This window comes from Lupinus angustifolius, chromosome LG16 (assembly GCF_001865875.1).
Source record: "Lupinus angustifolius cultivar Tanjil chromosome LG16, LupAngTanjil_v1.0, whole genome shotgun sequence".
Classification (NCBI taxonomy): Eukaryota; Viridiplantae; Streptophyta; class Magnoliopsida; order Fabales; family Fabaceae; genus Lupinus; species Lupinus angustifolius.
In genome coordinates, this window is record NC_032024.1 from 1,028,269 (window position 1) to 1,055,618 (window position 27,350).

At 36.1% G+C, this 27,350-nt stretch overlaps 4 protein-coding genes across 6 annotated transcripts; 1 reads left to right on the top strand and 3 right to left on the bottom strand.

The window, feature by feature from the left end:
* Window positions 180-2,387, bottom strand: LOC109328950 (E3 ubiquitin-protein ligase RMA3-like). Of its 2 annotated transcripts, none has more exons than XM_019562598.1 (2): window positions 2,260-2,387; window positions 180-1,137 (listed from the first exon to the last, which is right to left on the bottom strand). In XM_019562598.1, exon 2 carries the CDS (start codon window positions 1,086-1,088, stop codon window positions 399-401), a length of 690 nt encoding a protein of 229 aa, XP_019418143.1. In that variant the 5' UTR covers window positions 1,089-1,137; window positions 2,260-2,387; the 3' UTR covers window positions 180-398. The 2 variants fall into 2 exon arrangements, with proteins under 2 accessions (XP_019418143.1, XP_019418144.1); XM_019562599.1 differs by having other exon boundaries at window positions 180-1,162; window positions 2,260-2,368.
* LOC109329979 (DNA-directed RNA polymerase II subunit RPB2-like) lies at window positions 3,316-11,345 on the bottom strand. The gene is made up of 25 exons (XM_019563913.1): window positions 10,988-11,345; window positions 10,246-10,467; window positions 9,865-10,155; window positions 9,577-9,774; window positions 9,113-9,177; window positions 8,943-9,029; window positions 8,744-8,864; window positions 8,608-8,652; window positions 8,390-8,527; window positions 8,215-8,287; window positions 7,978-8,054; window positions 7,785-7,892; window positions 7,578-7,694; window positions 6,804-6,959; window positions 6,620-6,724; window positions 6,377-6,502; window positions 6,219-6,296; window positions 6,020-6,115; window positions 5,822-5,937; window positions 5,664-5,733; window positions 5,513-5,566; window positions 5,275-5,418; window positions 4,760-5,059; window positions 3,783-4,205; window positions 3,316-3,670 (listed from the first exon to the last, which is right to left on the bottom strand). The coding sequence occupies exons 1-25, from the start codon at window positions 11,255-11,257 to the stop codon at window positions 3,551-3,553; spliced, it is 3,600 nt and encodes a 1,199-aa protein (XP_019419458.1). The 5' UTR covers window positions 11,258-11,345; the 3' UTR covers window positions 3,316-3,550.
* LOC109330387 (DNA-directed RNA polymerase II subunit RPB2-like) lies at window positions 13,074-16,380 on the bottom strand. The gene is made up of 10 exons (XM_019564574.1): window positions 15,983-16,380; window positions 15,241-15,462; window positions 14,860-15,150; window positions 14,572-14,769; window positions 14,108-14,172; window positions 13,938-14,024; window positions 13,739-13,859; window positions 13,603-13,647; window positions 13,385-13,522; window positions 13,074-13,282 (listed from the first exon to the last, which is right to left on the bottom strand). Exons 1-10 carry the CDS (start codon window positions 16,250-16,252, stop codon window positions 13,076-13,078), a joined length of 1,644 nt encoding a protein of 547 aa, XP_019420119.1. The 5' UTR covers window positions 16,253-16,380; the 3' UTR covers window positions 13,074-13,075.
* On the top strand, window positions 19,958-26,983 carry LOC109329813 (callose synthase 11). Of its 2 annotated transcripts, none has more exons than XM_019563655.1 (3): window positions 19,958-22,163; window positions 22,285-25,701; window positions 26,720-26,983. In XM_019563655.1, exons 1-2 carry the CDS (start codon window positions 20,236-20,238, stop codon window positions 25,679-25,681), a joined length of 5,325 nt encoding a protein of 1,774 aa, XP_019419200.1. In that variant the 5' UTR covers window positions 19,958-20,235; the 3' UTR covers window positions 25,682-25,701; window positions 26,720-26,983. The 2 variants fall into 2 exon arrangements, with proteins under 2 accessions (XP_019419200.1, XP_019419198.1); XM_019563653.1 differs by having other exon boundaries at window positions 22,285-25,694; window positions 26,707-26,983.

A 27,350-nucleotide genomic window follows, 5' to 3' on the forward strand; every position in this document is an offset into this window, starting at 1 on the left:
CATCAACGTGCCTTGTTACTCAAGCAATTCACATGCAGCACCTTTCTGGAAGATGAAGATCATATCCATTGATATCATAATAAAACAAAAAGTATTATCCATGCAGAATTATCAATGTATCAGGTCCATCTTTAACTAACAGAGTTCTTTACTCTAAAAACTGCACAAGGTATTACATCTTTAAACTAGAAAACCACTGCATTCCATAAAGTAAGGTATAACAACTCTGATCTTCTGCGAAATCGAACTCCTGTACCAAATGAAGAAGAATATAAATTCTTTAGCCTATCATAATTTTCTCAACCTATTGAGTTCTTAAAAGTTTGCATCCATGTACCATGCTTCTTTAAAAGTATACAACAAGATAGGAGAGAATGCAAATAATCTCAACTACTTACTTAGAAGACAATAAGACACAAAAGAAAGCAGCAAAAAAGAAAAATCGAAATTCTGTTCAGTGATTTCTCTACCAGCATCTCTTGCCTTCCTAATCTAGTGCTATTACTTCCCATGAGCTGATAAGAATTCGGGTGGGCATTCGAATTTTCTGAGTTGCCAAACACTCTAGCATAAATCATCTCGCCAAACATGCCAACCGCAGGGTTATGGTATCCTGGATTGAGCATTTCCGGGCCGGCATCCTCTTCATGGTGACCCGGATAAGGATCGTGGTGTGGATGCTGTTGACCACTTTGAGATGATGTTGCCATAAGAGCTTGAGCACTAGAAGCTGAAGGTCTATGTGGTACAAAAATATCGCAACAAGTGGACGCTTTTCCATCATGGTGACTTTGAGTCGAGGCCTGGCCGCGGCCATAGAGTGGGACCATTGTGGTGTGGGATATATCAGCCTTGCAGACAGGGCATTGTGGGTGCTCATCGGGTGCAAGAGAATCACTCTGGACATGAAGCCACTTGTAGATGCAAGGCCAGCAGTAAAGGTGGCCACAAAAAGTGACTACTGGTTCATATGCGAAATCTAAGCAAATGTTGCAATCGAAACAACCATTATAATTTTCTGTTTCTGTCACAGCATTGGGAATGCTTTTGCTTTTACATTCCGGGGGAACGTAGTGCTCAAACGCCATGAGTCAAGGAACCTTTCTCAAAACTTTGGCCGTTAGTGTTTCTTAAGCCCTGGATATACAAGACAAAAAACCAGCTTTAAGAAAAAAGTTTGGGGCATGAAGTTCATATATGCAAACAAGTGGAATTGTAACTAACAATAGTATATCAAAATATAAATGAATTGAGATTTCACCAGATTAATATCCAGCAAGAAAAAGATAATGTCAATAAAGAAGAAAACGTTATTCAAATTGTAAACTGTGAAGAGATATACTTGAATCTTGATAAGTAGGAGAACCGATCACACAACTAAGAGCTGATGATCAATGAACCAAGAACACTCTTGTTCATAAGCAAAACATTTCAATACTCGTCTTCAAGTTTCTTATAAACAACACCAATTATGTATGCAAACAGCTTACGATTCCAACTTCCGAACATTTCCCAACTACAATATAGAAAGTTAGAATTTCTAAAATGCAGTGAGTCAACTAACTCATGAATAATTCTGAACTCAAACATGCATCATTTAATTTCTACCAAGAGCGTAAAAAGATGCCCAAATATCCGATTTGAAATAACTTTATGGTTCTTATAGTCCATGGCATAAGACTGATGAAGGCTGCGAAATTTTCAAATAACATGGAAGCGCACAAACTAGTTCAAAATCTATAAAACATGAAAGCATAATTAATTGCTGAAGTCTATAACCCAAAACTGATTGACCTTAATAACACCACACACTTTTCTACAAGTTTGGTCATAAAAGGCACGCAATGGAAAGATATCTCCAAAATTCACCATAAGATTATAGATCCTTATTGAGAAGAGCTAATAGAACAAGCTATGAAAATAACTTTTTACACTCCTGCAAGCACTTCTTACTCACTTCAATAAATAAGCTTATGAAAATAAGCTCTTTTTAGCTTATTAAAAAAATGTTAAATGCAATGACAAAAAATGGGGAGAAATGCCAGAATTAAGGGACCAAATAGCAATATTCTGAAATTCCCAGTAATTAAAACAAAAAAAGATAAAACCTTAAACTGCAATAAAAAATACAAGATCTATGCAACAAATACTAAAATAAAATGAGACCATGAAACTTGATGATGATAATAATATAGAAACAAGAACTCATAAAATGGAATCAAAGATAGAAACGAGAATAACAAAAAGGAATAGACATACCCAGATTAAAACATTCAAAAAAGGGAACAGCTTTGGGTTTGGGTTTGAGAAAGAAGCTAGTTACAATGCTAGAAAGTGGTGGCAAAGTGAAGAGAAAGAGAGAAGCTAGTATATATAGAGAGAGAGTACAATAATACGTATACAGTAGATCCTATGGACCCACTTACTCTAAAAAATAAGTTTTTACGAGTCTCATTCTAATTTAGGTGTTCGGAAGCAAATATATTCATGAGGCAATTTATTCTACTTAGATATTCACGACTAAGAAGTACTGAATTCTCTTTCTTTTCGATAGGCCCGGAAGGAAGAAGGAAGGTTGGAATGCCAACATGCGTTTATTATTGAATTCACCCAACCATCCTCATTTTAACCATCAATTTTATGGACATTTAATAATTTAAATTTACTTACTAATTGAAATCATTAGATTTTCCTAGATTGTTAGGATATGGAGTAAGTTTAAAAAAGATAGGAATAAATGGATCCCTAAAAAACTTTATACATCCAAAGCTTAACAAAAAAAAAGAGTTACAAGGTTTCTCTTTTTGTTAAAAAAATAATTAGATCTCAAATCTCTCTTATGCCACATATTTATTTCTACTCTATGCTTAGATTTGTTTATGCAAGATGTAGGTTGCTTTTTAGAGGATAAGGTTTAAATATAAGTTAAGATTAAAAAAATTAATAGTTGAAATTTTGGTTAAAAGATATCCATGTATGTAATAAAATGTGAACTTGTTAAAATCTTAATCATTATGTTTTGGCACATTATCCTCTAAAGATACAAAGGAAGTACTACCTTACCCTTTCTTGCTTTGTTAATGCCAAACTATAATGTGAAAGTTGACAGATCAATGAAACTACAACGTTTCAAGCACTTGATAAGAAATTTACAAATGTGCACGCCATAAAGGGTACCCTAATAAAGTATCTTCAATGGCATAGTAATAAGCCTAACGAGTTATAACCTTCGTATTGGGCGGCCACCCCTTGTGCTTAGTTTAATACATTTTTTCTTTACCAAAAAAAAAAGTTTTGACCTTCATCTGAAAGACTAAATTGACTGTTGTTAGCAAGAAATTTCAAAGAAACCAAATTGACTAGTAGTTCTCTGGAAGCACGGTATCTCAGAAAATCCAATAACTATTACAAAAAGATCTTTGCAAAATTACATTCATCGTATAATTTTTAATAGGTAGAGTTCATTACAAAATTTATTTTTATAAGATGTGCTCATTAAAATTGTGTATCATAAAACTATTCCATTATATATTCAATGAGATGTTCCATATCAGGCCCCTCTCTTCTTTTGGCCCTTTATAGATTTGATCTCCTTTGTAAGCATTCTTGGAGCTATGGCCATAGACATAAGCTCTTGGAACAGCAACTTACAAGCATAAGGAATGTAAACCTGCATAGACAAATCAAAAGCCAAAACATGATGCTTAGGATTCAGCACAAGGAAAATCTAGGACTTATGGATTATAACGACGAGTCACCAGAGTAGATAAAAGATCATTTACCTGAACAATGTCAGTTTTGTTCTTGCACCCCCTGCACTCAAAAGAATTCTTCTTCAGATTTGCAATAGCAACCAAGCCACAGCGCTCACACACGTGGACCCTATATGCATCACTTTGATCAAACAATCTCTCTTTTAGGAAATGAGCAGCTCCGTGGGCTATCATGCAGTCTCGTTCCATCTCTCCAAAACGGAGACCTCCATCACGTGAACGACCCTCAGCAGGTTGCCTTGTGAGGATCTGCACAGGACCCCGTCCACGAGAATGGATCTTATCATCAACCATATGCTTAAGTCTTTGGTAATATGTAGGGCCAAGGAAAATCATGGCACTTAGACGTCTCCCTGTATGACCATTGTACATGGTCTCAAAACCACGCATCTGATACCCACATTTGTGTAGAGCTTTACTGATATTGTCCACCTGGATTACAGTAAAAATGATGGAATTTTAAGCTTTGCCAAAAAACAATCACTCTAAAGATATTTTGAGACAACCCAAGAAAACAAAAACTACCATGACATTTTCTGAAGGGTAAAGTAGATAACTATTGTAGCTGAAGCCTTTTCTTACAACAAGGAAATCTTTTTAACGCTTGGTGGGGTCAGCTACATGGATCAAATTATGCCACTGTGCTCTATAAGGAGATATAGTTTATCCTCCATAACAGAAACTTTCCCTTTTGCAAAAATTTGAATCGCACAGTGCTTGAAGCCTTGGACAGTTTTTTCTAAGGGTGTAAAACCCATCTAACAAAAATCTATAGCTAGAGCCTACTCAAAACCAGTCCTTTCTGCATAATTGGTTGGGAATATACGCTTACTTAAGAAAGGACTAATTGAGAATAGGCTCTATTGCTCTAAGCACTTAGGAATAATTGATCCGATAGGAATAGCTGGAAGTTGCTAACTTATATATGAGCAGCTCCAATTTCTGAAAACCATCTAATGAAATATGGGATTAAGGTTTCTACTTACAGTGACATCTGTAAAAGGAGTCGCATCTCCTTCTTTTCCCATGTGCGCTGCAACCTTCCCCATGATACACTCAATTAGCTGACCAATTGTCATTCGAGAAGGAATAGCATGAGGGTTGACAATAATATCAGGTGTGATGCCTTCCGCAGTCCAGGGCATGTCCTCTTGTGTATATGTCATACCAACTGTCCCCTTCTGTCCATGTCGACTACTGAATTTGTCACCAATTTGTGGTATACGCACAGATCTCACACGTACTTTCACAAATCTCAATCCATCAGCATTTGTTGTCAGCAGAACCTATAAAACAGGCAACATAAAAATCCATCAATGATTTTTTTTTGGAAAAAAATTATACTATAGCATTCAGGATTTTGGCATATTAATAAGCTGACTTCCGATGTAGCCATGATGCTTTTTTGTCAGGCAACTCCTTCCATTCATCAAGCTTTAACAAATATGCTCAAACCCAACAACCTGTAACCTTTGGAAGTAAATAGTTCTGACAAACTTACTTGATCAACAATTCCAGTTTCACTATGCCGTAAGCTTATGCTGTGATCACGCTTTGTATAACGTAGATTTTGTCCCTGTGCCTCTTCCTGAGATATTGGGGTGGTCTTTCCAATGATAACATCCTCACCAGATACTCTTGTACCCTATCACAAGTTAATCAATTATTCCAGTTATTTAAATTTCATTTTGAAACAGGCAGATCAGGATGATGTCAATGATTCAAAAATAATATATTACTGGTGGTGCAAGACCGTCATCGTCCAGCTTTTCATAAGAACCATGCCTCATACCCTGCAGAATTGAACTTGGTTATTTTCCATAAATAGCAAACAATATTCTTTTTTGGTAGCATAAAATATCGAAGCAATCATCAAGCCGAAATTCTTACCATGGTGTTACTCCTATCTGGCCGACCAAAATCTTCTTTGACAAGGGTTCCCATTTTCTTCTCTTCATCTCTGTACAAATTAACAATGCATCATAAAAGACATGCACATCAATCAGAAAGTGTATGCGTACTTCTGGAAAATTGGAGCAGGCACACACCTATATGAACGGAAAAATAGAGACCGGAAGAATCCACGGTCTATTGAAGATTGGTTCATAATGACAGAATCTTCTTGGTTGTAACCAGAATAACAAGAGATGGCCACAATGGCATTCTAAAAACAAATGAGGAACATATTAGAGCATTTAATTACCAAAATAGTGACAAAATAACATAAACAACAGACAGAAATTTACAATTCCAGCTGGGAGTTGCCGGAAATGAAGATGCTCCATGGCTCTTGTAGTGACTAGTGGTTTTTGAGGATAGTATAGCACATAAGCCAAGGTATCCTATGTAATGAAGGAAACTATAATCAGGTATCATTCAGTGTCATGTATAATATACTAATGGCAAAACAGATGACCGACAATCATAAAAACAATTTAACAGTACCATTCGGAACTGGTAGTTGGTAACATATATCCCCATTGCTTGCTTTCCCATTGCAGACTGATATGTATTACGTGGTGACTGATTTAACAACACAAAGGTAAGTTATATGAACGACATGTATTAATCAGAATGAATACACAGCAAAATACCATATTTACCTGATTATGATCAGGAAATGGTATAATAGAAGCACATACACCCAAAATAAGTGATGGGTGGATCTCACAATGAGTATAAGTATCGGAATAAGCTTCCTCTGGATTGAGCCTTGCTTGTACAAGATCCTGTATCATTTTTCAAACAGTTATTTCACTGCTATATAGCCTCTTAATCAGCACTAAATAACATACATATAAAGGGTATGATTATAAGCATTTGAAATCCAAAAGTATCATACTCACATTGATTGTCATGGAAATCATGGTAGTTTCTTCTTCTTCTGTGTCAATATATTCTATAAAGCCCTTGGACACAAGATCATGCCATCCACCATCTTCGGGGGATTCCTAAAACACAGCATAAGAAGTTTAAGTAAATATTGAAATTATCTCAGCTTCTTAAATACGCTAAAATTACCAGACTCACCCTTTGTTGCAAAGCATGAATATCCTTCTTCTTAATGAGAAGCCTCTGCTTATCCACAATGAATAAAGGACGACTGCAGCGACCATAATCTGTATATATGCGCAATTCTTTAAGGCGGATATCTCTAACAACCCCAACTTCAGTGTTAACATCAACCTGCACCACATGAAGAGCCATCAGCAGTTCGTTACCATAACTAGAACATATTGTGTAACATCTATACAATTTTAATCAATCAACTCCCAAAGGAAAACAAGTAATAGCTATTTACAAAACTCAATAAAGATGCAACCTAAGAACTATTACAATAAGTAATTAACCACAGTATGGCATCCTCTAATAAATTATGCATATGCCTATAAACATAAAAGTGGAATTTCAAAATAAACAACCATGTCCAACCTTGTCGAAATTAAATTGTTAGACCAAAAAGAAAAACATGGATAATAGAATATCTGACTTTTGGTTAAAGATTCATATTCACTTCTTATTGTCTATATATAAAAGTAGTTCATCCATGCAAAAATTATTTCCAGCATCAAGTATCTCACCCAAAAATAGTACTGATAAAATCATTCTTCTTTTGAGAAAGGATGCAATTATGGGAAAACATACAAGGTAATAGTTGCAACATCAGCCGCCAATAAATAACAACAATATAATATTACATCATTCAAGAGAAGTGCGTTGCTCACACAGCCTGACAGTTTCATTCAAACACAAATAAAGATTTTAGGCCGTTAAACAAAATCGGAAAGTGAAATGAACAATTACCCTGCGTCTCAGCTTCCTCAATGTTCTCACCAACATATCAGGATCACGATGTATACCCATCCAGCAACCGTTTACAAAAATTTTGGTAGCTTGGGGAATGACCGCAGGAGAAATTTCCTACAGGCAGCAGAAATAAAACCAAATTAAACACATACATCATACAGAAAGAGAAACAATTTCACTTTATACAGGAAAACCGTAAGGCACCTCAAAGTTCTCTGTGCCCCATTCTTCCAAAAACTCCAGAATAGGATACGCTGCCGAACCAACTGTTATGTAAACCATCAATGCCAGATTCTTCACCAGTCCACAGGCCTATATAGTATCCCAATCACACCCATGAACACCACAACAGAGTTCTTCATAGAAAGTACCTGGGAATGAGATGCAAAATACTTACTTGTCCTTCAGGTGTTTCTGCTGGACACATCATTCCCCACTGTGAATTATGCAGCTGTCTTGGTTTGGCCAACTTCCCTGAAGGAATGAGAAAATAGAAAAACTTAGAATTTATACACAAAAATAACTAGGAGCATATTAACATGTTGCATTGACATTACTACTTTATGGCTATGCATGCAATACTCGAGGGGGGATGGGGAGATTAAAGGCTGGAACTGGATCATGTATTTTTTACCTTCACGTCCTATGGGAGAATTTAGTCTTCGTAAGTGAGATAATGTGGATGCATAAGTTAAACGATTCAACACCTGGAGCAGAAGAACAAGAATATAAGCAATGATATTTCTTCTATATAAGACAAAGAGCAAGACTATATAATAAAACAACAATGCAATAATTCATATTCAAACCTGTGACACTCCAGCTCTAGTACCCGCAGCATTTGCTTGGCCCCAATTACCGGTAGCAAGTGAGTATTTAAGCCCACTTGTGATCGTTTTTGCTTTGATAGCGAATTGCAGGTTAACATCTTTCCCATTATCAACACACTGTATGATTCATTCAATGGATTGATATAGGGAATACAAAATGAATATTGCAACAGGTGTGCATTACAGCTAGAACAAACCTTCTGTACATAACCCCTGACATCTCTAGTTAGCTTTCTGAATAGCTGCATCACAAATTGTGTAACCAGGAATTAAGAAACCGAAAGTAAACAAGAGAAATGAAGTTAGGAAATATTAATTACTAGAGAAACAAACCATTCTAAAGAGACCGCCAAGTAAAGGACCTGCTAGGTCCAGTCTTTTGTTTCCATAATGGTCCCGATCATCTTCAGCCCTCCGCCCAAGTGCACATAGTAGTAGCCGATGTATGATATAACTGATGAACAATGATAACTATAATAAACATTTACGAATTCATCAAAGTAAAACATGATCCAACAAGGAACAGACTTACCCAAAATAGTATGCTTTCTTTGTCTCACAATACTCTCCAACACCAACATGAGGAAGCATCTCCTTTTGAAGGATCTCCTTAGCATACCTACATATTACAACATAAGTGTAAACATTACTCAATAAAGGGTGCACACAAATCATGCTGGGCTTTGTAGAAATATAACTCACTTAATTCTCTTTTCCTTCGTTACACCTACGGTTGATCCTCTTTTCCCTATGTAGTCAAGTGCAACCTGCAATGGAGATAAATATATGATAAATTAAAATGAAGTTTCCCTATACCAAATACATGTAATATCAAGAAAAAATGTATAGGATGATATATCAAGTCACCAGTAATAACAGCTTTTTAAGGTCTCACTAATAATATAACAGTTTTGAATAGCCTCAAATTAAAAGGTAATGAACATTCCACAGCATAATATTTGATGACACCATATGGAATGGGAACTTGATAAGATAGAGAGACCATATTGCAATATAAAACATGAATGAATTTAAATCAAAACATGAAGAATCATAAATGAGGTGGGTCATGGTCCAATGATATCACTCGAAATTATTACAACTTCTAGCTTAGCAAGCACCACCTTATCTGAAAACAAATAGGATATAACAATATTAGAACCCACCTGCTGATTTTGAATTACAAATGCTTCTTCCAGGGACGGACGAAGTAACTCCATCATTTGAGTGTCCGAGAAGTCATAGCATATATGTTCAAGTATATCTTTATCAGCAACAAACCCTAATGCTCGAAACACAATAATGATAGGAATTTCCGTTCGAATGTATGGAAGAGTTGCACGTATATATTGTCCTGAAGAACCCTGAAGGGCAAAAATATATAAATTGAGACATTGAATTTGTTGTCTTTAAGCATTAAGACATTGCAAAATGGCAACAACAATTTGCATTACCCCTTTGGAACTAGTTCGAGCGAGCATGCGTACAAACATAGTACTAGGGGGTCTATTCTGCGACTCGGCCATGGAGCGAACTTCAGCCACATAGGCATACTTGTTAGGCTGCCTCTTCTTGAAGACATAGACATGATTGGTACTCATCTTCTCCTGGGCAATTAGAACCTTTTCACTGCCATTAATAACAAAATAACCACCTTGATCTAATGGACATTCTCCAAGCTCGGTCAAATCCTTCTCGGAATTCTGGTATAAGGTGCAATAACTAGAGCGAAGCATGATAGGAACCTAGCATTGAGAGTACAAGTTAACCAGTGAATCCCAAAATGCAATCAAATTAAACAAATAAAATGAAATAAGCATCTATATATAGAAAACCTTGCCAATGAAAACTTTGGTGAAGTCCTGAGTCTCAGCAACCTCTTCACCATCATGTCCTTTCTTGATAACCCTCTTGGAGACATCAACATACAATGGGGCGGAATATGTAAGATTCCTTAACCTAGCCGCTTTTGGAAACAAGGTAGCAGTTTCTCCATCAGACTCAGTCATCATAGGCTTACTCAAGTATATCTGACCGAAGCTGATTTTGTAGATAGTCTGCAATTGCAAATATTAACAACCCACAGCCATTATCTTCATAACCAAATGGAATAGAACAACATTTTATACTCTTCAGGTCAACTGAAAGCAGTGAACTCAAATTATGGTTTAGCATTTTGTCTTATCCTGTTATTACCTACGATGCACAAAACACTTCAAGATAGTATTCCGTGTTGTACAGAACACGGTGGAACATTAAATACCCTTCGGTTCCACGGAATGGGACGTAACCAAAATATTTTCCTTTTTAGTCCCTTGACCACTTCATTGTTGTCCAACATGTATATGTACTAGACACTTTATATGAAGCTACTGACTTATATTCTACAAAGTTTTACATTAATTTTTTTGAACTTATATAGCATTACATATGAAAATCTAAAATTAATTAGGAAATAAAAATTAACAGTTCATTTTGTTTACAATGACTCCAATTTAAAACACCATTCCTGCTTTAATCTAAAGATTATTGCTTCCATGTTAAGCTAGTTTTATATATTAACCTAGAATTACAAACCTCAGCGAAATCAGATTGGTGACCAGGATTATGCTGAGACTCAGGTCGAATTTCAATATCAGCAGACTCATCAACGATTTCTTGCATAGTATTTTGGATGAACTCATCGAAGGAATCAAGTTGTTGACGAACTAAACCCTTTTCTTCAAAATAAGCTGAGATAACGGCCCACGCGTCCTCCTGTGTGATTTCATCATCATCATCTTCTTCTTCTTCTTCTTCCTCTTCTTCCATCATTTGGATCTCTTCATCCAAATCCATTCTATTCATTCTTTGGTTCAGTTTGGGAATTTAGGTTATTTTGATTTTGTTGTTTGTGTTTGGATTAATGAGAAGAAGAAAGGAATAGAAAGAGTAAAACCTAAGAGTAGTAGCAGAAGAACCAAAAATTGGGGTTTGGCGTTCAAAGAATGAAAATGATATTTTTATAAGGGAACAACATTGCACATTGAACACACTCATTATATTTATACTCTAGTTTCTAATAGCCAAATGTCAAAATTTCAAAAAAAGAAAATCATATGTTAGGGTTCTTTTTTTAAGTGTGGGTTTTGATTGTTTAAGATTATACAAAAAATATTAAATTTTAATTGATCTTGGTATAAACTCAAATTTATTTGTATTTGGTTTAAGTGAAAATGAATTCTATTAATCATGTTTATTGAAAAACTTATCTAAATGGGTAATTTGTTTAAGTTTTAAATTTTTGACAACTAAATACAAGGATTGCAATTTCACATTCTTACGTATATTTCTTTTTTTCTAGAAATATAGATCATAAACAAGCTAATTTTCAAGTTATTCTTTTTAATAAAGATTTCTAAAAAAAATATAAATGTGAACCAAACATATTTTTTAATATATATAGAAATGACATTACTAATAATAGTATTTTTGGAAATGTGGTTCCTTGGATTATAAATTCACACCCTTGAACAAATGTCGCTTAAGAATGAGTTTGGGAATTAGATTTTGGAGGGGAATGAAAGGTTTGTAAGTCATCTTATAAGTGTATTTCATGATTCTCAAGTCTTTCATTATCCTCCAAAATCTAACTCTCAAACTAACTCTAAGGCATTGTTGGTAACTCAGGTTTAGTTCTCTTGATATCAACAATGGTGGGATATGCATCTTCATCTTCAATGTCAAAGGAGAATCAATGCTTGAGGGTAAATATGGCAGCTCACATGTACATTGATCATGTCTATGATGGCTGAAATTTCTTGACTAGTGCAAACTAAGGTGAGTATTGAAATATAGTGTCTAACAATCTCAATGGCATGCAAATAGAGCAATCCTTAGCAGCACAATAGTGGCATGAGATATCAATATAAACTATAAAGCATGGGTCTTATACAATACCTTGTAACTCATTTTGGCAACTGTTGAATTTCATATAATTTCAACAAATTGCTGATCAAAATTATATTGGTGCTAGTGGGACACCATGAAATTACAACCATTATTTCCTTTAACTTCTTTTCATTGGTGGCAAAAGAAATTATAGTAGCTATAGAAGATTTCTATTATGTCTTGCTCAAACTTTCTTTCTCATTACATAAGAGGAAAATGTTGCTTGAACATGCAAATAGGGAATAAGTAATGAGTGTTCCTTGTACCACTAGAACTATTGTGCATCATTCTCCATCCTTCATAGAATAACAAATGGGACATTTGCTCACTTTTTCGGGGAGGCACATTTGTTGTATCATAAAGTGTATCACTACATGTGTCACTGTTTGTGATTGGTTGAAAAAATATATTTAAATTGAAATTTAATAATTAATTATTTTTCTGACCAATCACAATCAGTGACACATGAAGTGACACACTGTTTTGGAAAATCAGATGTTCACCCCTTTTTGGTATGGCCATATTTGGTCGGTTCAAAGTGGCCCATATTTTATGCAGACATAATGACATGAGCATAAGCCTGCCCACTAATCTAGCAAGCTAGATGACCCGGTTAGGCTTGCCCATGTTACTGGCTTTAAATATAGCTAATTCCACATGAGGTTGTATTAGTCTTTTTGGTTTCTCATCGTTATACTTGCACTGAATGTAATCGGAATGAGAAAATAGAAAAACTTAGAATTTATACACAAAAATAACTAGGAGCATATTAACATGTTGCATTGACATTACTACTTTATGGCTATGCATGCAATACTCGAGGGGGGATGGGGAGATTAAAGGCTGGAACTGGATCATGTATTTTTTACCTTCACGTCCTATGGGAGAATTTAGTCTTCGTAAGTGAGATAATGTGGATGCATAAGTTAAACGATTCAACACCTGGAGCAGAAGAACAAGAATATAAGCAATGATATTTCTTCTATATAAGACAAAGAGCAAGACTATATAATAAAACAACAATGCAATAATTCATATTCAAACCTGTGACACTCCAGCTCTAGTACCCGCAGCATTTGCTTGGCCCCAATTACCGGTAGCAAGTGAGTATTTAAGCCCACTTGTGATCGTTTTTGCTTTGATAGCGAATTGCAGGTTAACATCTTTCCCATTATCAACACACTGTATGATTCATTCAATGGATTGATATAGGGAATACAAAATGAATATTGCAACAGGTGTGCATTACAGCTAGAACAAACCTTCTGTACATAACCCCTGACATCTCTAGTTAGCTTTCTGAATAGCTGCATCACAAATTGTGTAACCAGGAATTAAGAAACCGAAAGTAAACAAGAGAAATGAAGTTAGGAAATATTAATTACTAGAGAAACAAACCATTCTAAAGAGACCGCCAAGTAAAGGACCTGCTAGGTCCAGTCTTTTGTTTCCATAATGGTCCCGATCATCTTCAGCCCTCCGCCCAAGTGCACATAGTAGTAGCCGATGTATGATATAACTGATGAACAATGATAACTATAATAAACATTTACGAATTCATCAAAGTAAAACATGATCCAACAAGGAACAGACTTACCCAAAATAGTATGCTTTCTTTGTCTCACAATACTCTCCAACACCAACATGAGGAAGCATCTCCTTTTGAAGGATCTCCTTAGCATACCTACATATTACAACATAAGTGTAAACATTACTCAATAAAGGGTGCACACAAATCATGCTGGGCTTTGTAGAAATATAACTCACTTAATTCTCTTTTCCTTCGTTACACCTACGGTTGATCCTCTTTTCCCTATGTAGTCAAGTGCAACCTGCAATGGAGATAAATATATGATAAATTAAAATGAAGTTTCCCTATACCAAATACATGTAATATCAAGAAAAAATGTATAGGATGATATATCAAGTCACCAGTAATAACAGCTTTTTAAGGTCTCACTAATAATATAACAGTTTTGAATAGCCTCAAATTAAAAGGTAATGAACATTCCACAGCATAATATTTGATGACACCATATGGAATGGGAACTTGATAAGATAGAGAGACCATATTGCAATATAAAACATGAATGAATTTAAATCAAAACATGAAGAATCATAAATGAGGTGGGTCATGGTCCAATGATATCACTCGAAATTATTACAACTTCTAGCTTAGCAAGCACCACCTTATCTGAAAACAAATAGGATATAACAATATTAGAACCCACCTGCTGATTTTGAATTACAAATGCTTCTTCCAGGGACGGACGAAGTAACTCCATCATTTGAGTGTCCGAGAAGTCATAGCATATATGTTCAAGTATATCTTTATCAGCAACAAACCCTAATGCTCGAAACACAATAATGATAGGAATTTCCGTTCGAATGTATGGAAGAGTTGCACGTATATATTGTCCTGAAGAACCCTGAAGGGCAAAAATATATAAATTGAGACATTGAATTTGTTGTCTTTAAGCATTAAGACATTGCAAAATGGCAACAACAATTTGCATTACCCCTTTGGAACTAGTTCGAGCGAGCATGCGTACAAACATAGTACTAGGGGGTCTATTCTGCGACTCGGCCATGGAGCGAACTTCAGCCACATAGGCATACTTGTTAGGCTGCCTCTTCTTGAAGACATAGACATGATTGGTACTCATCTTCTCCTGGGCAATTAGAACCTTTTCACTGCCATTAATAACAAAATAACCACCTTGATCTAATGGACATTCTCCAAGCTCGGTCAAATCCTTCTCGGAATTCTGGTATAAGGTGCAATAACTAGAGCGAAGCATGATAGGAACCTAGCATTGAGAGTACAAGTTAACCAGTGAATCCCAAAATGCAATCAAATTAAACAAATAAAATGAAATAAGCATCTATATATAGAAAACCTTGCCAATGAAAACTTTGGTGAAGTCCTGAGTCTCAGCAACCTCTTCACCATCATGTCCTTTCTTGATAACCCTCTTGGAGACATCAACATACAATGGGGCGGAATATGTAAGATTCCTTAACCTAGCCGCTTTTGGAAACAAGGTAGCAGTTTCTCCATCAGACTCAGTCATCATAGGCTTACTCAAGTATATCTGACCGAAGCTGATTTTGTAGATAGTCTGCAATTGCAAATATTAACAACCCACAGCCATTATCTTCATAACCAAATGGAATAGAACAACATTTTATACTCTTCAGGTCAACTGAAAGCAGTGAACTCAAATTATGGTTTAGCATTTTGTCTTATCCTGTTATTACCTACGATGCACAAAACACTTCAAGATAGTATTCCGTGTTGTACAGAACACGGTGGAACATTAAATACCCTTCGGTTCCACGGAATGGGACGTAACCAAAATATTTTCCTTTTTAGTCCCTTGACCACTTCATTGTTGTCCAACATGTATATGTACTAGACACTTTATATGAAGCTACTGACTTATATTCTACAAAGTTTTACATTAATTTTTTTGAACTTATATAGCATTACATATGAAAATCTAAAATTAATTAGGAAATAAAAATTAACAGTTCATTTTGTTTACAATGACTCCAATTTAAAACACCATTCCTGCTTTAATCTAAAGATTATTGCTTCCATGTTAAGCTAGTTTTATATATTAACCTAGAATTACAAACCTCAGCGAAATCAGATTGGTGACCAGGATTATGCTGAGACTCAGGTCGAATTTCAATATCAGCAGACTCATCAACGATTTCTTGCATAGTATTTTGGATGAACTCATCGAAGGAATCAAGTTGTTGACGAACTAAACCCTTTTCTTCAAAATAAGCTGAGATAACGGCCCACGCGTCCTCCTGTGTGATTTCATCATCATCATCTTCTTCTTCTTCTTCTTCCTCTTCTTCCATCATTTGGATCTCTTCATCCAAATCCATTCTATTCATTCTTTGGTTCAGTTTGGGAATTTAGGTTATTTTGATTTTGTTGTTTGTGTTTGGATTAATGAGAAGAAGAAAGGAATAGAAAGAGTAAAACCTAAGAGTAGTAGCAGAAGAACCAAAAATTGGGGTTTGGCGTTCAAAGAATGAAAATGATATTTTTATAAGGGAACAACATTGCACATTGAACACACTCATTATATTTATACTCTAGTTTCTAATAGCCAAATGTCAAAATTTCAAAAAAAGAAAATCATATGTTAGGGTTCTTTTTTTAAGTGTGGGTTTTGATTGTTTAAGATTATACAAAAAATATTAAATTTTAATTGATCTTGGTATAAACTCAAATTTATTTGTATTTGGTTTAAGTGAAAATGAATTCTATTAATCATGTTTATTGAAAAACTTATCTAAATGGGTAATTTGTTTAAGTTTTAAATTTTTGACAACTAAATACAAGGATTGCAATTTCACATTCTTACGTATATTTCTTTTTTTCTAGAAATATAGATCATAAACAAGCTAATTTTCAAGTTATTCTTTTTAATAAAGATTTCTAAAAAAAATATAAATGTGAACCAAACATATTTTTTAATATATATAGAAATGACATTACTAATAATAGTATTTTTGGAAATGTGGTTCCTTGGATTATAAATTCACACCCTTGAACAAATGTCGCTTAAGAATGAGTTTGGGAATTAGATTTTGGAGGGGAATGAAAGGTTTGTAAGTCATCTTATAAGTGTATTTCATGATTCTCAAGTCTTTCATTATCCTCCAAAATCTAACTCTCAAACTAACTCTAAGGCATTGTTGGTAACTCAGGTTTAGTTCTCTTGATATCAACAATGGTGGGATATGCATCTTCATCTTCAATGTCAAAGGAGAATCAATGCTTGAGGGTAAATATGGCAGCTCACATGTACATTGATCATGTCTATGATGGCTGAAATTTCTTGACTAGTGCAAACTAAGGTGAGTATTGAAATATAGTGTCTAACAATCTCAATGGCATGCAAATAGAGCAATCCTTAGCAGCACAATAGTGGCATGAGATATCAATATAAACTATAAAGCATGGGTCTTATACAATACCTTGTAACTCATTTTGGCAACTGTTGAATTTCATATAATTTCAACAAATTGCTGATCAAAATTATATTGGTGCTAGTGGGACACCATGAAATTACAACCATTATTTCCTTTAACTTCTTTTCATTGGTGGCAAAAGAAATTATAGTAGCTATAGAAGATTTCTATTATGTCTTGCTCAAACTTTCTTTCTCATTACATAAGAGGAAAATGTTGCTTGAACATGCAAATAGGGAATAAGTAATGAGTGTTCCTTGTACCACTAGAACTATTGTGCATCATTCTCCATCCTTCATAGAATAACAAATGGGACATTTGCTCACTTTTTCGGGGAGGCACATTTGTTGTATCATAAAGTGTATCACTACATGTGTCACTGTTTGTGATTGGTTGAAAAAATATATTTAAATTGAAATTTAATAATTAATTATTTTTCTGACCAATCACAATCAGTGACACATGAAGTGACACACTGTTTTGGAAAATCAGATGTTCACCCCTTTTTGGTATGGCCATATTTGGTCGGTTCAAAGTGGCCCATATTTTATGCAGACATAATGACATGAGCATAAGCCTGCCCACTAATCTAGCAAGCTAGATGACCCGGTTAGGCTTGCCCATGTTACTGGCTTTAAATATAGCTAATTCCACATGAGGTTGTATTAGTCTTTTTGGTTTCTCATCGTTATACTTGCACTGAATGTAATCCTGTCTGAGTAAAGAACATTCATAGGTATATGAGACTAACTCTTTCACGGGTATTTTTTGTCATTCACAAGACTTGAACCCGAAACTTAGCTTAAAGGATATCAAACATATATTACTTGAATCAAGTGAAAATCATAATCACCTAAAAAGCTCTAGTTTGTTGGCTGGTGCACATAATGGTGACCTTCCCTTAAAGGAGAGTATGTTAATAATTGAATTTATTCAATAATGAGTTTTATAATCTAAAATCTACTATAGTCTATATACGATGAATGAAGATCCTATATTCCAAAATAATGATGTCTCTCTATCTCTATCCAATGGAATTTTAGTTAAAAGTAGTAAAAGTAATAGTTTTGTTTTTATAACTTTGAAGTGTTAATTTTTTATTGGATAGAGATATAAATGAGAACATGAATGAGGACAATTGATCCCCATTCCATATACGATACCCCATAATATAACAATGATTACATGTCTAATATAATATAAGACACTAATCAAATCCATGTATTAACCTACACATACAACGACCCTTGAATTTCCTCTAGAAGTGTCATTTGTGTTACTTTAATTCTCTTGTACTAAGTACTAACCTACCACATCTATGCCATTTTAGAAAGATCTCATGATACCTCATCCTATGGCTTCCATCCACTATAGGCATCATGGTTCAAGATGACCATGACTAAATTGTTTGGTGGAACAAAATTATCTTAAAAATATAAGTATCCTTGTTCCATGGGACAATAAAAATCACATACAATATTATATTATAAGGCACTAAACTATTGATATTAAAGAAGCATGCAAGCTATCCAACTTTTCCATTGTCCAATATCTAAAAATATTTTATTATATCATAAAATTGATTGAGATTGATTATGACATTGGGTAATATATTAAGATCAGCATGGATGTGATTTATAGATAGTGAACATTTGTATTTTTTGAAGTGACAACATTTTGTATTTTTTGTACAACATAAACATATTTATCTTATCTGTTCTCTATTATTTCTGTGGTCCCCTCAATTAGAGCATATATGCATACTCAAAACAACTTTCCTTGGTGTCTTATACCTTTATATCTGCGCCGGCTCATGAAGGGCGACGAAAAGAGTAAGAGTATGGTAATATGGCCCCATGAATGGAGCGCCATATTTATATGTTTCACATGCTTGGTCGTACCGATAAATGTTAGTTCAAGTGGTACATGCTTGATTTTCTTTTAAGCAAAATCACAAATTCAAATTTTGTAGATAAAAAATACCCATTAAAAAGGTTAATCCACATACTTGATTGCCTATGGTACAAGTATACCTATATAAACAAAAAAACATCCTTGATTGTACTTAGTGCTTGCAATATGCTTAAATATTTTGGTTTCTATTTAATAATTAATGTTGTGATGAAAAACTTACTACATTACCAACATGACGTTCGTCCAATAGTGTAAGACTCCACTGACCCCAAGGTCAAGATTTCGATCCCTGACAATAATATTTGTTGAAAAAGACAATCATAAATCTCGAAATATAAGAGGAAAATAGTATCAAAAAAATACTTACATACTAGAATGCATTTAAATAAAAACAAGAGTGGTGTTAGAGAGCATGTGAAGTGCTGCACATAACCCCGCTGCAAGACAAAATAATTACCAATATTCCATCCAGAGATTCTCATCACTTTCCCATTTCCAAATCAAAACCAAAACTTCAATTCCCTTCTTTAGTGCTCATCTCAGCCGTCCATTCAATCGCAGATCCACATAAGCCCCTACCCGACGTCGTTTCATTCAATATAAACTCCTTCATTACCATATAATTGTACTAATTGGACCGTTAAAATGTGCAAACTTCATAATGGAACTAGTGGTGTGCCCCACTTACACCGATCACCATTGGACCGTGTCTCTCACCGCAATCCCCAGCGCGTGGGCACACACTCGAGTTCAAAAGCTTCAGTTATTTTTCGTCTACGTGTACGTCTTCTTCTCCTTACTGAAACACTGAAACCAAAATACACTGTACTCTCTTCTCTTTCATAGCGAGAACTCAAAACCAAGAGAGAAAATAGAAACTTGCGAGAAAACCACGATATCTCGTGAGAAGAACAAAAATGCGTTAAAATATTAATTTAGTTCGTATTTAGTAACAATCGTTCTATTTCACTGTGTCAGTTATTATGAATTTAAGACAGCGTCCCGCCGCCGTTCGCGGCGGAGTAGTCAACCGTGCGCCGCCGGTGAACTCAGTCTATAACATTATTCCAGTCCATGACCTCCTCACAGACCATCCTTCTCTCCGGTACCCGGAGGTTCGTGCTGCCGCCGCCGCGCTTCGAACTGCCGGAGACCTCCCTAAGCACCCGTTCGTGCCGTGGGATCCAGATATGGACCTCATCGACTGGCTCAGAGTGTTCTTCGGTTTCCAAATCGATAACGCGCGGAACCAGAGAGAGCATTTGGTTCTTCACCTAGCGAACTCTCAGATGCGACTCGAACCGCCTCCGGCGAACGTTGAATCGCTAGACCCCGGGGTTCTTCGGAGGTTCCGGCGGAAGTTGCTTCACAACTACACCGCCTGGTGCTCGTTCCTTGGTTTGAAGTCGAATGTTATCCTCAATCAGCGAGACCCTAGCGGTGTTCTCCGGCGTGAGTTGCTTTATGTTTCGTTGTTCTTGTTGATTTGGGGAGAATCTGGAAACCTTCGTTTTACTCCTGAGTGTATTTGTTATATCTATCATTTCATGGCAAAAGAGCTTAATTATGTTCTTGATGATGAACACATTGATCCTGATACTGGACGTCGATTTTTGCCTTCATATTCTGGTGATTGTGCATTTTTGAAATCTGTTGTTATGCCAATTTGTTATACAATTAAGACTGAAGTTGAATCAAGCAGAAATGGAAAGGCGCCACATTCGGCATGGAGAAATTATGATGATATCAATGAGTATTTTTGGAGTAGGAGGTGTTTGAAGAGATTGAGGTGGCCTTTGAGACCGGATTGTAATTTCATGGGGACCACACCGAAGAGTAGCCGAGTAGGGAAGACAGGTTTTGTGGAGCAGAGGTCCTTTTGGAATCTTTATAAGAGTTTTGATAGGCTTTGGGTCATGCTCATTTTGTTCTTCCAGGCTGCAATTATTGTTGCGTGGGAGGGTACAACGTATCCGTGGGAAGCTTTGGAAAGAAGGGATGTTCAGGTGAAAATGTTGACATTGTTCATCACTTGGAGTGGTTTGAGGTTACTTCAATCCGTGCTTGACGCTGGGACTCAGTATAGTTTGGTTTCCAGAGAGACTCCATGGCTTGGAGTGAGGATGGTGCTCAAGACAATGGTTGCTATTGCTTGGACTGTTTTGTTTGCAGTCTTTTATGTATTGATTTGGAGTAAGAAAGGTTCTAGTCGAAGGTGGTCTGATGCTGCAAATCAGAGGATTATTACATTTCTAAAGATTGTCTTTGTCTTTCTTATACCAGAACTGTTGTCATTGGTGCTATTCATAGTACCATGGTTGCGGAACTTTATTGAGGAATTGAACTGGAGGGTTGTGTACTTGTTGACATGGTGGTTTCATACACGGATTTTTGTAGGTCGTGGTGTGAGACAAGGGCTTGTAGATAACATAAAGTATACTGTTTTCTGGGTAGCAGTATTAGCTGCAAAGTTTTCATTCAGTTATTTTGTTCAGATCAAGCCTCTAGTTGCTCCAACAAAAGCTCTTTTGAATCTTAAGGGCGTAAAGTACAAATGGCATGAGTTTTTCAGTAATACCAACAGAACTGCAGTTGTGTTGCTATGGATGCCTGTTGTGCTGGTATACTTTATGGATTTGCAAATATGGTATTCAATCTTCTCTTCCTTTTATGGTGCCACGATTGGTCTGTTCTCGCATTTGGGTGAAATCCGGAATATCTCACAACTCAGACTTAGGTTTCAGTTCTTTGCCAGTGCAATGCAGTTCAATCTGATGCCGGAAGAGAAGCTACTAAATGCTCAAGCAACACTGCTAAAGAAGCTTCGTGAAGCCATCCACCGGTTGAAGCTGAGATATGGACTTGGTACGCCTTACCAAAAAATTGAATCAAGCCAAGTGGATGCTACCAGGTTTGCTTTAGATTCTTACGTGTTTCCTTTTGTTTTATGTGAGGATGACTTATCCTCTTCTTATGATCTTCTCTTTTCTTGTCTTAATTATATTTCTTTTGCGATAAAAAAATGATACCAGGTTTGCCTTAATATGGAATGAGATTATCATAGCATTCAGGGAGGAAGATCTCATCAGTGATAAAGAAGTTGAGCTCTTGGAACTGCCACCAAATTGCTGGAATATTAGGGTTATTCGGTGGCCTTGTTTCCTTATCTGCAATGAGCTATTGCTTGCTCTTAGTCAGGCCAAAGAGCTGGAAAAAGAGTCTGATTCGTCACTTTGGTTAAAGATATGCAAGAATGAGTATCGTCGGTGTGCGGTCATTGAAGCCTATGATAGCATTAAGTATTTGTTTCTTATGCTTCTTGATATTGAAAAAGAAGAGTTCCGCATTGTGACTAATATATTCAGGAACATAGACAGCCACATTCAGGCAAGTAATTTAACACAAATATACAAGATGTCTCTGCTACCAGAGATACATGATAAGGTGAGCAAACTTGTTCAGCTTTTGTTACAACCAAAGAGAGACTTGGATACAGCTGTAAATTTATTGCAAGCCTTGTATGAACTGTCTGTTCGACAATTCCCTAAGGTGAAGAAGTCTGCCCCCCGGCTTCAAGAGGAAGGTCTGGCACTACATAGCTCAACAACTGATGAACCTTTGCTCTTTGAGAATGCTATTGAATTTCCTGATGCTGAAGATGCAGTCTTTAATAGGCATCTCAGACGGTTGCATACAATCCTTACTTCCAGGGACTCAATGCACAATGTCCCCTTCAATCGTGAGGCAAGACGGCGGATTGCTTTCTTTAGCAATTCTTTGTTTATGAACATGCCTCGTGCCCCCCATGTTGAAAAAATGATGGCTTTCAGTGTGTTGACCCCATATTATGATGAGGAAGTTTTGTACAGCAAAGAGGCGCTTCGGAGGGAGAATGAGGATGGTGTTACTACCTTGTTCTATTTGCAGAAAATTTATGAAGATGAATGGAATAATTTTATGGAAAGGATGCGTAGAGAGGGCTTGAAAGATGAGGATGATATCTGGACTACAAACCCCAGGGACCTACGTCTTTGGGTATCTTATAGAGGTCAAACATTATCTCGCACAGTTAGGGGGATGATGTATTATTACAGGGCTCTTCAGATGCTTGCCTTTCTTGATTCAGCATCAGAAATGGATGTAAGACAGGGATCACAACATCTTGCTTCATATAGTTCAGCAAACCGAAACAGTGGTTTCAATGGGCTACCTTCAGATAGGCCTCCAGGCTTACGGAATCTCAGGAGGGCAGATAGCAGTGTAGTCTTGTTATTCAAGGGACATGAATATGGGAAAGCTTTGATGAAGTTCTCGTATGTGGTGGCCTGCCAAATGTATGGGCGCCAGAAGGCAGAAAAAAATCCCCGTGCTGAAGAGATATTGTATTTGATGAAAAACAACGAAGCTCTTCGAGTGGCATATGTTGATGAGGTTTCTTTGGGGAGGGATGAGACTGAATATTACTCTGTTCTTGTGAAGTATGATCAGCGGTTGCAGCAGGAAGTTGAGATTTATCGGATCCGATTGCCTGGTCCTTTAAAACTTGGAGAAGGGAAACCAGAGAATCAGAATCATGCCATAATCTTTACACGGGGTGATGCAGTACAGACCATAGATATGAATCAAGACAATTATTTTGAAGAGGCTCTCAAAATGCGGAATCTGTTGGAGGAGTTTAATATTAACCATGGTATTGGGAAGCCGACTATTTTGGGGGTACGGGAGAATATCTTCACAGGATCTGTTTCTTCACTTGCTTGGTTCATGTCAGCTCAAGAGACAAGTTTTGTGACATTGGGCCAGCGTGTTCTTGCAAACCCCTTGAAAGTACGAATGCACTATGGTCATCCAGATGTATTTGATAGATTCTGGTTCATGGGTCGTGGTGGAATCAGCAAGGCTTCTAGAGTGATCAATATCAGTGAGGATATTTTTGCTGGATTCAATTGTACACTGCGGGGTGGCAATGTGACACATCATGAATATATTCAGGTAGGCAAAGGAAGAGATGTTGGTTTGAATCAGATATCCATGTTTGAGGCCAAGGTTGCTAGTGGAAATGGTGAGCAGGTTCTGAGCAGAGATGTATACCGACTAGGCCATAGATTGGACTTCTTTCGCATGCTTTCGGTGTTCTATACAACCGTAGGGTTTTACTTCAACTCAATGATTATTGTACTGACAGTCTATGCCTTCCTTTGGGGTCGCCTTTATATGGCTCTCAGTGGAATTGAGGATGCAGCCATGAAAAATGCCTCCAACAATAAAGCCCTTGGTGCAGTGCTAAATCAACAGTTTATAATCCAACTTGGTCTCTTCACTGCACTCCCAATGATTGTAGAAAACTCTCTTGAGCATGGGTTCCTTCCGGCTATATGGGACTTCCTGACAATGCAACTGCAGCTTGCATCACTATTCTACACATTCTCTTTAGGAACCCGATCCCATTACTTTGGCCGGACTATCCTTCATGGTGGTGCAAAGTATCGAGCCACTGGTCGTGGTTTTGTTGTGGAGCACAAGAGTTTTGCTGAGAACTACCGGCTATATGCTCGAAGCCATTTTGTGAAGGCTGTTGAACTTGGTGTTATTTTGATTGTATATGCTACTCATAGTCCCTTGTCTACGGATACTTTTGTGTACATAGCTATGACTATCTCAAGTTGGTTTCTTGTACTTTCATGGATAATGTCCCCCTTTGTTTTCAATCCCTCTGGGTTTGATTGGTTAAAGACTGTATATGACTTTGATGATTTTATCAATTGGATATGGTATCCAGGTGGGCCGTTCAAAAAGGCTGAGTATAGCTGGGAAACATGGTGGTATGAGGAGCAAGACCATTTAAGAACAACTGGTTTATGGGGAAAGCTGTTGGAAATCATTTTAGATCTTCGTTTCTTCTTCTTTCAGTATGGCATAGTTTATCAGCTGGGTATTGCAGGTAAAAGTACCAGTATAGGTGTTTACTTGCTTTCTTGGATATACATTTTTGTGGTCGTTGGGATTTATATCATCATAGCATATTATCGGGATAAATATGCTTCAACGCAGCACTTATATTATCGACTAGTTCAGCTTCTTGTGATTGTGGCGATAGTTCTTGTAGTTGTCCTCTTACTGGAGTTCACTGAGTTCAAATTTATTGATCTTCTAACAAGCTTTGTGGCATTCATTCCCACGGGCTGGGGAATAATTTTAATAGCCCAGGTGCTTAGGCCTTTTCTGCAGTCAACTATTATTATATGGGAGACTGTAGTTGCCTTGGCTCGGATGTATGATTTGCTTTTCGGGATTATTGTTATGGCTCCCATGGCAGTGTTGTCATGGTTACCTGGATTTCAATCAATGCAAACTCGGATTCTCTTCAATGAAGCTTTCAGCAGGGGTCTTCAGATATCTCGAATACTTAGTGGCAAGAAGTCCACTTAAGATATAATTGGAGGTAATTTTTCTATCATCTCCTTATATAATCTTTTACCCTTGATTAATTGAATATGAAAACAACATGATATTTTTCCTCATTAAGTAATTACATCGAAGCTGAATTTTACACTCTAGTGTAAGCAGGGCGTGATGATGAATGAATGCCTACAGATAAATCCATATATGTACAAGTACATATCAAAATAACACTATATTGCTTTCTTATCTCAATCTTCTAACAATTTTAGTTTAGCCGCTAGCTATGTTGATGTATCCTGTTTGTTTTTTTAACAAGATCAATATCTTATTGAGTATTTGAAGAAATTTTACGTTTTGGGGCCCACCAAATTCTCCCTATATTTTGCTAATTGCTATGTAGCACTTTTGGTTTTCTAGCATTGCTGCAATATTCATGGAAGAAGTTGGATAAGACATGCCATGTCTTTCACATTATTTGAAGCCATATGTCTTAGCAAATTAATGTCAATTGATGTGTAATCTTGGGTATGTTAGTACATCCTCTGATTGGTTGGAAAACATATATTTAAGTTTAAAATTTAATAATAAAGTAACTTTCTGACTAATCGGAGAAAGTGACTCATGAAGTGACACACTTTTTGAGACAGAATATGTGCTCTCGGACAAACATATAATCAGAAACCAATATAAAGCCCTATTGCTTATAATTGATTATGACAACTGTTGAACTTCATATTGTTCTGTCATCTGAAATAATTGGACCTGATTAATATTACTACAACTCAACAAATAAGATGAGCTAAAATAAGTTGTTAGCCAAGGTGAACTAAGCTGTTGTATATGGTATTAGTCAACCTCAAGCTTAGTGTAGTGAATCTCTGTAGAGTGTCATAGTAGGGTCTTCAAATGTAGAGTGTCATAGTAGGGTCTTCAAATGTAGAGTGTCATGCTCTTCTGTGACAGTATGCATATTTCATTTTCTAGCAATTGCTTATGCTCTAATACAATAAATAGAAATTAATTCTAATTTTAACTTTGGTTTATATTTTCAGGTTATGCCATGTCTAAAAGCTAAAGTAACATTCTCATTGACCCATATCACAGAAGGAGGCATATTATGATTGTCTTTGAAATGGGTACATAACCATGCTTCTTCCAATTGCAGCTTTGTTATTTTCCTAACGCAGGTTGTGAATGTCTGTAGTTCAGTTTTGGGTTTTTGAAGGAGTACCTTATGATTTGATCATGTTAGTCATTGAGAATTCACTTGTTGTACATCTTGTTGTTGTCTATATCTAGTGCAACTCACTAACCAATCCTTCACTTTCATTATTACCACTGAATCAACAATTTTGTATATCTTCTCTCCATGCTTGAACATCATATAACTGTTGCCCTTTTGCTTCTATTGATTTTGAGTTAACAGATGTTTCATGTTCACATTTAACCAAGAGAATTACAAAAATCACCATTTTATTTAAACTATAATCACTGATTTAGAATCAAAAGATAACTTTGTCTCGTTTGGAAATAAAACTGTAAAAAACAATCATAAGATTACCATTTCAATACATTTTTGGGCCATATTACAATATTAAAAACACTTATTATTAAAGTTTAAACTTTTTCAAATATCACACTTTTCGATATAGAAAATATTAGACTATGATAAATTATTTTCATCAATCCCAACAAA